General features: G+C 39.3%; 1 protein-coding gene across 12 annotated transcripts in view; it reads left to right on the top strand.

Moving 5' to 3' along the window:
• DGKI (diacylglycerol kinase iota) overlaps positions 1 to 12,069 on the top strand; it is a 461,291-nt gene that overhangs the window by 204,782 nt on the left and 244,440 nt on the right. For all 12 annotated transcript variants that reach the window (XM_089680693.1, XM_089680692.1, XM_089680689.1 and 9 more), the window contains 2 exons: positions 9,534 to 9,608; positions 10,954 to 11,010. In XM_089680693.1, the coding sequence (XP_089536819.1) occupies positions 9,534 to 9,608; positions 10,954 to 11,010 (132 nt within the window). The remainder of the gene's footprint in view (positions 1 to 9,533; positions 9,609 to 10,953; positions 11,011 to 12,069) is intronic.

The raw sequence follows: 12,069 nt of genomic DNA, 5'->3' as shown, positions 1-12,069 counted from the left end.
CACCTACCAGACAGCACTGTGAGGATGTTGCCACCAGTATTCACTACTGCAGCTCCTAAAAGAGTTCAGCCCTGAAGTCCTTTGTGTGCTCTTCTCCTGCCTCAGCACATTCTTTCTCTAGCTTCCGGTGCCTGAAAACACTTTTGGATTGCTTTCACTGTGCAGTGCTGTTGTGTTTGACTCACATTGCAGAATCTCCCACTCTCAGTCTGATTTCTGCTGTACAGTGAATAGTGGGAAGATAACAAAGGGACAAATGTCCGGCATTTATACTAGTAGTGTTTTGAATAATTGTAATTAATACTTAATTGATGTATTGATTCACAATCTGTAATGTTTAAAAATAAAGAAAGAAATGGGATATCAATACATTAATGTCCAATAGAGTAAACTGAAAAGTGAGGGAAAATCCTCATTGTCATCTGAACAGATGTTCCCATTGGATTTCCCATGCATTCCTGTTCTGGTGACACATATTAAATTACAAAATGAGTATAAGATCAGCGAGCGCTTAAAAGTAGCCACTATTGCACACTAAGGTAACCAGATAAAACCTCAACATATATAAGAACTTAAAGGTGCTTATATAGGTCCCTCTGGATGGTGTAGACAGGTGTGCTCCTCTCAAAAGAAAGTGCTCCATGCTGGAGGAGAGATTCCTTGTCCAAAAGACTGAAAGAGTCAAGACGGCTAAGCGAGGCTGGGAGACTGAGAGAACTGAGATGGCTTGGTGAATTCAAGCGGCTGAGGGAATCTTGGAGTCTAACAGAGTCTACCCTGGAAGTTAGCTGCAGTATCCCACAAGATCCATAGGAGGGAGTTTCCACTTCAGGCTGTAAACACCCATCCATCCTATAAAGGGGACCACTAGCAGAAATATATTCTTATACATCCAGGAAACATCCGCAGGGCAGCACACCATCCAGAGGGAGGAGAATCCGTACCCGGCTTACCTCTTCCATTCCACCCTTAAAGGGGACCTCTGGCTATATATATTACATGTGTATTTAAAATATGCATCTGGTGAGTGCGTATTTTTACCACACCTTATGGCACATCACTGAACACTGGAATAATCAGCAGTTTTTGATTGGCACCTTAGCACGAACTGTCACATTTATGAACATTTAATATTTTAATAACATTTATCTTTATTTCATGATTCATATATCAGTACCTTTTAATATTGGACATTATTGGATTTATTATTTTTAGCGCTGCACCTTTAAGTTCTTACATATTAAATTATGTTTTTATAGAAGTGTCTGAGAAAAATGCTACAGATTGTTATGTTTATGTGGGGAAAAAGGATGGATGTACCAAGCTGTAGTGATTGGTCCAGATATCATTTGTATTTGTCACAATAAAAGAGTCTAATAAAAATTGATGGCCAATGTTTTGCAGGGGCTATACTCAAGTCCCACTTCATCGGGGGTTTACTTTTGTGTTCAGGAGGAATCTGGACCTGTGGTTAGTCCATGGGTTAAATTCTTAGCAAGCTGTAGTTATGGCTGTTTAAATACAGTTCACTAAGAATTTCACCCAAAGAATAATCCCTTGTACGGGTTCAGTATACCTAAAACTTGATGAAGCGTTAACCTCTGAAACACATTTTCTGTCAATTTTTGATAGAGCCTTTTATTGTGAGAAATAAACATTAAATCTGGACTAGTTCCTATAGCTTGGCACGCCCATCCTTTCATACCATGTAACTGATCATCCCAGGGACCCTGTTGGAGTCCCACCAGGTATTAGAGAGCTGCAACACATTAGCATTCATCTGATTCATTCACAAACTGCACTAAGCTGGTGGTGTACACTCTAACTAATGGATTATATGGCCAGTTTTCAAGACAGTGGTGCTCAGTAGATGGTTCTTTTATTGGATAGCAGGATTCTTCAAAAACCTACCATTTACATGACACTCCCATCCTTTCACTCCGCATAAACTTAACAATCCAAGGCATTTTTTATGACATTACTTTAAAAAAAGTTTGTTTATATTTCTATACTTCTACATGTGGAAAAAGTAAATGAATCTTAAGTTTAGTTATGCAATTATTCAAAAATAATCTAATTTTATATATTGAAAATATGCAGTAATTACCTGAAGTAAAAGTGCTTGTTTACTCGTTCTAACCCCATACTCTTTGAGTTTGAATTTTTGAGTTTTTGCACTTTAACTTTACTATGGCTTGCTTTGGGGACTGGAAAATGAGTGGGGAGTGTTATGCCAGTTTACAACACGAAGGGAACACAGTGAAGTACTCAATGATAGGGATGAATGGAGGGATTTTGGTGAAATTGATTTTACTACAGAAACTCTCTCAATTTCACTATATTTTTTATTTATTTAAATTGGCTTGTTTTTTCTTTTAAAGGGTATATTTACAGTTAGTTAGTTTGTTTGGTACGAATTGTCAAGCGATTTGATCATTTAAATTTGCATGACACGTTGCACCCTATTGTCTGCAATGAAAACGGTCAAATCGGTGCAACTCTAACTCCACTGAAAGTAGTTCATTCACTACTTTTGCAAGTTCAGGTGCGACTTGCATAGACATATATGCAGGAAGTCGCACAGATGTCTTTCAAGTTGCACCTAAAGTCGCACTAATATCTGACTTAGAAATCGTGCAAATTCAAGTGAAGTTGCACGATTTCAAAGTCGAATTTGGTGTGACCGAAGACTCAGTGTTCCTTGTAATTGTGTAGCACCCTCGTAGATAAGTGCTAGGTAAGGTAAATTTCATTCTGGGCCCACTGTAATCAGTGTAGCTGTGTGTGATTATTGAGGTCTGTTCTGTGTATCACTGGCTGCAAGGTTGATGCCTCCCGTCTCTCTAGAGCAGGGTTGTCAAACTGGCGGCCCTCCAGCTGTTGTGAAACTACAAGTCCCATCATGCCTCTGCCTTTGGGAGTCATGCTTGTAATTGTCAGTCTTGCAATGCCTCATGGGACTTGTAGTTTGGCAACAGCTGGAGGGCCGCCAGTTTGACACCTGTGCTCTAGAGCAGGGGTGGGCAAACTGCGGCTCTCCAGCTGTGGTGGAACTACATTTCCCATGAGGCATTGCTACATTACAAAACTGACAGTTACAGCTATGACTTGCAGAGGCATGATGGAACTTGTAGTCCTGCAACAGCTGGAGAACCGCAGTTTGCCCACCCCTGCTCTAGAGGATTCTGGAAGGAAGAGGGCAGGAAGAGTTAAATCAGCTGATGAATATTAATGCAGCCAGGGTTGGAAGTGTGTATAAATACACTGGGACCTGGAACAGAGTTGGCTTGCCCTAGAAGGAGATCACAGCCTGGGGGGGCTGTTTTCCCCATGGCAAAGACACCTGCCATGTGCCTGCTGTTCATCAAGGTTCATGCTAGGCTAGCTGGGGGGTATATTCTACTGAAAGTTGCTGGAGTTGACTGAGGGATTTTTGTTCCCGTGGGGATCTAGTCCGGTTATCACTGTAAAAGTGTCTGGAAGATACTGGAAGGAGGCAACAAAAATATTCAAGGACATTAGTGAGTACAGACTGATGTGAGAGATACATTCTTCTTGTGCTAGTGTCAGCTGTGTTCAAAGGGGACATTGTGTCTGGTGTCCTGAAAAGGTCAGTCCACTAATTGCTTGTGCAAGGACTCTGCTCAGATCCCTAAAAGGAAGTTTAGTGTCCTCAGGTTGGTGCTGATGGTTACTGGAGTATCTCATAGTTACCCTGAACCTATCCAAGTTCAAGTTCTTCATTAAAGCATCAGAAAAGCATTCAACTAGACTGTTCATTAGGCCAAAGGAGTGACCGTGACTGGGTGCCTGGCTGCGGGGCAAAACAAAGACCTAAGAACCTTAAAACTATGGGCTCCTGCGAGCATTACATTTGTTTTTTTTATCAGTTTTATTTTTAATTGTGTACTGTCAAATGTACTTAACTTTTTGTTGTCTGTGAAAATAAAAGTAAAATAATGAGGCCAATGAGGGTCCACTTTTTACAGAACAGGTCCTGTGAAGTTCATCGCACATGCTACCATCTGACTGTACAATCTCCCTTGGATCAACTAACAACTATACAGTGTTAGGGCCTACCTAATGAGAGGCAAATTGATTGGATAGCTTAAGGCAGTGGTGGTTAATTTACTTGAAACAGGTGGCCTGAAGTGCCGCCCCTGAGATCATTAAGGCGGCACACATAATATAAAGTAAAAGTAAGACTGAAGAATTCTGTCAAAGACTACAGACATGTGTAATAAGATGGCCAGAGACTGTGAACATGCTATTATAGTTGTTGGAAACTGGGGACATGCTTCAGGAGACACATCACATGAGACTTACATATATATACATTGGAGCATTGATTCATTTTCGTTCACTATCCATTGTTGCACTTTTGGGTTTGAGGAAAAAGTTGGGGGAGGTGTACTATAGCACCATCCATCATCATATCATCACATTTATTAATTATTATTTGTATTTGAATGTTATTAAACATTACATTAGGGATGCAGGACATCCCATGCTCTAGTGGAGGTGCATTGTAGTACCATATTTATAATTAGTTCACTGTCACTGTAAAGTCCTTTGGGTAGAGGGATGAAGTTTTTATACCTCATTCCTTAAATTCAAGATGTGAAATTGATTGAGGAGGCACCTGTGGTTTTACTTACCGCACCTGGCCCACTCCTTGGCAGAGAGTGGCTCCATAGGATATACCCCCGCCTCTCTCATTGACTAGTCCAGAAGGGAGAAGGTGTTTTGCAGCACGGGGGGCTTCTTTCACTATAGGCATCTGAGTTTATCGCATAGTACACCATCTACTTCACCTACCCCTCTGGTGGGGGAAGCAGTAACATTATCCTAGGAATAACGCTACACCCCTATGTCTTTGACCTGCTTTTCACACATTCCCTATATAGTGTGATCGGTGTTAGCAGCAGTTCCTACCTTTGCACAGTACTGGTTTCGCTATTTAAACTGTTGATTTGGCGACTCCTAATGTTGCTGCTATCTCTCTGATGGAGTTGTTTTGTTTTTGAATCCTTACAATTGCCTGTTTCACTTGCATGGACAGCTCCTTTGAACGCATGATGTAGGTTCACAGCAATAAATTCCAAATGCAAATACCACACTTAGAATCAATTCCAGTCCTTTTACCTGCTTAATTGATGAAGAAATAACGAAGGAGTAGCCCACACGTGGCCACGAAACAGCTTTTGATTCAATTGTCCAATTACTTTTGGTCTCTTGAAAAAGGGGGGATGGCTACTCTTAAGAGCTGTAATTCCTAAACCCTTCCTCCAATTCGGATGTACATACCCTCACATTAAACCTGGCAGTGTGTACTTTCCACCCATATCCATTATGTAACTATAGCTTGAATACTTTTTGATAAATACCTGAAAAACTAAAACAGTGCCTGTGTCCCAATATATATGGACCTAACTGTACATGTATCTAGCTGTTGGCTTCAGTTCCACTTTAAATTGTAAAAACATAACATAACTCAGCAGTTACAACAGCAGTCAAAGCGTATTTGTCACATTCGCCCCTGGGGCACTTTAACCTGGAGACAAACCACTTTTTTGATTTTGCACCAGCAGTAAAACCATATCAGTTTTATAAAAGTTTATAACTATTCATCTTCGCTCATTCCCTGCAGTGAACGTGCCGAGCAATTAGCCCCCAATATCGACCTGCGGATTTTTAGGCAGTTGCCATGGTAACGTGGGTTGCCATGGAGAAGAATTAATGTGTACGAGTTTGGTCCTCTCCCCCTAGGGATGGTCCTGCCATCCTGTGTTACTGTGTCTGTGGACAGCAATGAGGAAGGGGGAAGGTTAGAATTCAAAATGTCCTGCTTGATCGCCGGGCCCCTGGGAGCCCCCAGAAGCATTGCGTTAGCAAGGATTAAGTATGTTTCTGTATATAAATCAGCAATTTCGCTTATGGAAGAGAATGATTCTTTTTTTTTCAGAAAAAAAAGAAAAGTAACATGCATTGTAATTAAATCTTACTTTAGTAAAATGACAATTGATATAATTTTCAGTGTTTTTTTTTTTTTTAAAGAGGATTTCCCATTAACTGATATGGAAATTCTAATTTGAGCTATTTTAGTAAAATGTGATGTGGATTTTTTTGTGGTTAAAAAAAACCCTGTAGATGCATGAAATGGTCACTTAGGATTAAGAACGATGTGTTGTCATGGCAACAGCAGACACCAAAGGATGACTCTTATCAGTTTGTTATATACCAAGGAAAGTTTTTATGGTGTTGTTTCATGGGAAACTGTATGGTCAGTTGACAGCTGTGTTAAAGTATCCATAGATGTAAAAAAAGACCTTATACATACAGGGTGTCCCAAAAGTCTGGATCCATAAGCATCAAATTATTAGAAATCATCATTTCTATCCCTATAAAGTGCAGCAAGTCTAGGAACTGCATGGTGATGACACAGACAGGCGTATGGAATATTAGATATCTCCACATGCATTATCTGACCTGCCTATAATTTGGAGGTCATGTTATCTAGTGAGTGTAACTCTAATTGAGGTGGTGGCACATTATTATTATTTAAAAAAGAAATTGAGCACTTTGAGTCACATACCCGGGTTATATGGACACTTTTATGATTTATCCTAGGTTCACACTGATGCGGTGCAAGTTGAGTCCGTTTTGCAGGACGATTTCAAGAGCAGCTCCAGAGTGAGTTGGTACTGAAATCTCCTAGAGTCCACAGATGCAGTTTCAATTCAAGTCTATGGAGCTAAAAAATCACACTGCACTAAACTCGCACAGGACCCTATTTTAAATTGCATTGGGTTCACACTGCATATATGTGAATGGCATCCATAGGAACTCATGTGCTTTCCCTTTTCATGTGATTCCATGCGTTCTGGAATGCATTAGAAATTTCATTAGTGTGAACCAGGGTTCACACCCCTTTCACACGGGTCGGATCTGTTTTTTTTCTTCGGAGGGGATCTGTCCACTGACCCCCTGCTGAGCAGAGTGGAGTTCAGCTTATGCAGAGCAGACATGGACACAGTCCACTCTCCTCTATGGGCAGTTAGATGTAAACAATGCGGCTGTCTGTTTACACCCGACTGCCCTCTGATCAGATCCAACCAGACGGAGGGGAACAGATCCCTTTCCATTTGTTTTTGCCGGATCGGATTGGAGGTAGCTGGGTCTAAATGAAAGCTAATACGTTTACAACTGACTGTCCATACAGGAGAATGGAGGGTCCGATTGGGTCCACCTGAAAAATGGACAGGCGGTCTCAAATGGACCACTTGCGTGAAAGGAGCCTCATAAGTTTAACTTTTTTTATTCATAGGTTTTTTTCTTTCCTTTTCACTTGGTAAGAACGTATTGTTATTTGGGGTATTTAACGTATGATATATAATTTATTTAATAAATATTAAGTATCAGCTTTTTGGGTGATTTTACAATATTTTGATGCTTGGACGCAGTATTATTACATTTATATTTTGTATGCAATTTACATATAATATTATAATTAACACATTTATGTATTTGGAAGTGGTTCTTACAACAGTGGGAATTAAATTTATTTTATAGTGAGGAAACCTCGTTTCCTCTCAATAGTAGTGTCAACCAGCTGAACGCACATTACTAGCCTGAAAACTACCCATACTTGTCAGCTGAAGGCCGTTTTCACACTGATCCACACATTATGGCTTGGGAGGGGATATTTGTTGAAAGAATAACTGGGCCATGTATTTTAAAGTAATGAAATGAGAAACATACCTCTGTATGTTGCAATGTTTTTCTTAATTAGATGGCTTTCCTTAGCTGGAACTTAAAATGATTATTATACAGGAGTTATATAGCGCCAACAGTGTGCACAGCGTCTTACAATATAAAGGGAGATAGTACAGTTACAATACAAGACAATAGGGTTAGGGTTTAAAAGGGAGGAGCAAGTGATATTAAAGTATATGTAAACAACCTTCAGCTTGTAAAACAACCCATTTAGCTTAAAATAGAAATGAAAGGCAAAACATTTGTGCATAGAAAACGTTATAAATATATTTTGTTCCTTTTTCGTTTTCGTTAGTAATCACATACCCTCTGGTCTCAGCTGCATAAGTAATTCAGAGAGCTAGGGGAGGAGGAACAGCAGCACACTAATATTCCCAGTGAATGGCTGTTGAGGGGGGGCAGGGTCATGTCAGCACAATCCAGATCATTGGAGGAGTTCCCAGCACAGCCAGAACACTGATGATACTGTGGTCTCATGCCTACCGTGGTCAGTTTTTATTAAGAAATTAGAGGGACTGGCAGGAACACCAGGGATTTCACACAAAGGAAGCAATACAAAGAGAACAGCATACTTTTTTTTATAGAAGTACATGGTACACCAGCCACATATCAATACATTTTACCTATGCTACCAGGCTTTTGGGACACTGTATTTATTTGTTATGTTCTGTATCTAGTTTTCTCTCACAATACAAACTTTTTCATGAAATCTCAGCAGACTGCAAAGATGGCCACACACCTAACAATCCTTTGTGTTAATTGTTTATGCATTTTGATGTTAAGATATTTTTGTTCTTGCACAAAACTTTTTATGCTAAATTTTGTGGATTGTATAGAGTGAAATATGTATGGCCAGATTAGACTGTCCACTCTGATTTAAATGCAGCTGTGCTTTTCTTGTGCTTTATCTAATTCAATGGCCAAAAGTGAAGAACAATAGCAATGTGTAGGTTCTAGTCAGTTTTCCAATCAGAGTTTACACAGGGCTGACTGTGACAGAGCTGGGCCAATCACTAAACGTCAGTGTTATATGGAATGGGTGACATGTTCCGTCATACGCAGAAGCGGACAGTGTTTTTTTTTTTTCCTCTTTTTTTTGGCAGCTGAATGGAGCAACAGGAGAGAGCAGAAAAGGGGAGTGTATGCTACAGGGGGTTGTAAAGGAAACGGGTTCTTTGCTCTGTGATGACAAAACACAAACTTCCTTTAAGATGCCCATAGAGATCAGGGAACAGTTGGATGTGCATGCTTGGGTCGAAAGAGTCTTTCTGTTCAGGCTGTGGAGGTGAAAAGTGGAGAAGTTGCATAATTTTCTTTAGCCACTGGAATGGATGATCTTGGTGTTAGCAGTAGTGGCCACACATATTTTCTTAACCAGTCCCAACAATTTAAACCTCCAAGAGCAATAGAGGAGATTCTCAACTAATGTCTTAGTAGGACACCTTAAGAGGATTGGGGATACTGTTCAATTGCTCATTGACTTGACTCTCATTTAAGGGTTGGACCAACCTGTTCCTACAGAAATAGCTAATTCTGAAAAAGACACTTTTGTTTAATAAGGTTTGTGAGCTATCTTATCTTGTGTCAGAACGATGAGTGAATAGGATATAGAGGGGACCATGCTTACCCCATGCCTGGTCTATTTGAGAAAATGTAGCTTAGTTTTCTCCGATGCTAGACATTCTTACACTTCTGGTACATATATAAACTCACTGCTGATCATGTTAACAATGTGTTTATGTTTCCTTTTCCACCAGAAGTCAGCCATGCGGAGAAAATGCGCAGCTTGTAAAATTGTCGTCCACACTGCCTGCATGGATCAGCTAGAAAAGGTATAAGGGCCCCATCTATTGGCCATAACCGGGAACTTTTATTCTTTCCCTCTAAACTGGTCAGCCTTGTAGAACACCTCTTATTTTCTAACTAACATATATCGTGCTTAAAAGGAACCAGTCACTTTACCTACTCAGCAGAAAACAAAATGTTCTATTTTTATGGACATATAGAAATGGGGCGCTGGAATTATATTAATAGTAGATTAATCAAATAGAAGTAAGGTGCACCAGATCTGGTGAGGCCGCTGTTAACAAAAGCGTGATGACCCAAAACAGGCGGTCCAAATTTGAGGATTGAACACATTATAGAAATGCAAAGACTTTCACTTTTTCAGGGCTTAAGCATGCAGGATAGATATGAGGACTCAAGGGTGGCACAATCACCAAGGTTTAATTTATTGCTGTATACATATGTGATATCGCCAGGATTGAAAGGTAAAATTATTAACAATAAGCTTCTCCTGTCATGGCACCTCACCCAGTGATACCTTCCCTGCATTCAAGTGCTGCTCCATTTGTCTGTAGGAGCCCTCCGAAATAATGTGCTTTTTATGGGGGAGCATTTCACCATCTCATTTTCCTCCCAGGATGAGTGACCAATTGCTAGGTCCAAACACTGTCACATAGCAGTAAGTAGGGAGCTCATTAACCCTGTGTAAGCTCCAACAGTGTCCAACACAGAGCTTGCACAGAGACTAGGCCCATGGCACCATTAGAGGAATGAAGCAGTAAGGGAACACAGCAAAGTTGATTATCAGTGGGTGTGAGATGCCCTAACAAGAGAAACTGTCATACCTATTCAGATTCTCTTTAAAGGAAGCCTACCATGTGGAAAAAATAGGTGTAGAATTATTGATTTCCTGAAAATGCTAGTTACCCGGTCATCATATGGCTGAATGCAATTCAGTTCTTTGGTTGATGGCTGCATACTTATTCCAGGTCTGTGGCCAACTGAATGGCTGAAGTCAGAGACATGCATTTTCAGAAGGAGATCAAAAATGGCATTCTTCCAATTTCTGTAAAGAAACTTTCAAAGTAAACATCATTTTAACCTTGTAGTTAAAGTTTTGATTATAAATGTTTATCTGGCATTATATAGTAACATTAGAGTTAGTTGAAATCAATGACATTTTACAGGAGTTTGCATGCATTAAATAAATATATTTATTATATACAAAACAAAGGTAAGTTGTGTTAGGTAAGGATTCTAATTTTGAAATAATTAAAATCATTTAAAATAGAAAGGAGTGCTATTTTAAAATATCAAAGCTATTAAAAATGCATTTCCAATGGTTTGCTTTTAATAGATGACCTAATTTTCCTCTTTTTGTAAAAACTCCAGATTAATTTTAGATGCAAGCCAACTTTTCGTGATGCAACCTCACGGGCTCTGAGGGAGGTAAGTGTATGAAAGGACCACAAAACTAAAGCCACCTTAGAATAAATAAGAAAAGTAAACAGATATATACTGTATATAGATATAAATATATATCTAAGTATATATTTAATTGAATCCATGGTGTCATTGTCATTTTTGGGCTCCTACACAGAGGAGTTAAAATCTGAGATTCAAGGGGCTTTTGAGTGCTCCTCAATGTGAGTGACATATTTTGATTTCCAAAACATGTTCTACAAGTATGTGTGTATATGGTATAGGAGTAGAAAAAGAAAATAGTTCACTGTAGATTTTTTTGAGCTTTGAAAAGCTTTATGGAAACCATACCATTAAAAAAGCGTAGTAATATTGTAATCTGGTGTAATCCTGCATAGAAACCAATCAGCTTCCAGGTTTTATTGCCAAAGCCTAATTGAACTAGTGAAGTTAGAAGCTGATTGGTTTCTTTGCAGAACTCCACCAGATTTTACACCCTCCATGTTTAGTAAATCTCCTTAGTTTTTATACACTTTTTCATAAACGTCCTGTTGAGATTCTGTGTGTATTAGCCTTTCTTGTAGCTACATTGTTACTGACATTATAAAAGGATATTAAAGTAGGGATACCCATTCACTATATTTTGTGTGTGAGCCTTCTGTATACCCTATTGTTACCCCAAGATGGTGTTTCAGCTCTTGGTAGACAATGAAAAATGTAATTGTTTTGATTTTCTGACTGTAGTTTTTGCCCCACCCCCAATTCTAGCCTTGGAGATTTACCACCTTTGTTGTACAAAGTAGTATAAATGGAATAAAAAATATATTTGAGAGCCCCTGTAATGGGCACAACATTTTGAAAGGACTGACTTATGTCATTAGAGTAGAATTTCAGGCAGAAAGTGAACAAAATTACAGATAAAGTGTATTTGACGGCAAAACATATTTTTATTTTTAGTAAAGTAGAGAATAGTTTGAACCTTTTTTTTTTTTTTGCTGTCTCTGTCTAGCTTGGAGAATTCCCCTCCTCTTAGTTGTACCTGGAACAGGCCACCCCATTGGAAGATTTCCCTTCAATTCATGCTCT

Source organism: Staurois parvus, unplaced genomic scaffold (assembly GCF_062004578.1).
Source record: "Staurois parvus isolate SC_StPar_1 unplaced genomic scaffold, SC_StPar_1.0 ptg000249l, whole genome shotgun sequence".
NCBI classification, from domain to species: domain Eukaryota; kingdom Metazoa; phylum Chordata; class Amphibia; order Anura; family Ranidae; genus Staurois; species Staurois parvus.
Note: the sequence above shows the minus strand (reverse complement) of the source record. Positions and strands in the feature narration are given on the sequence as shown.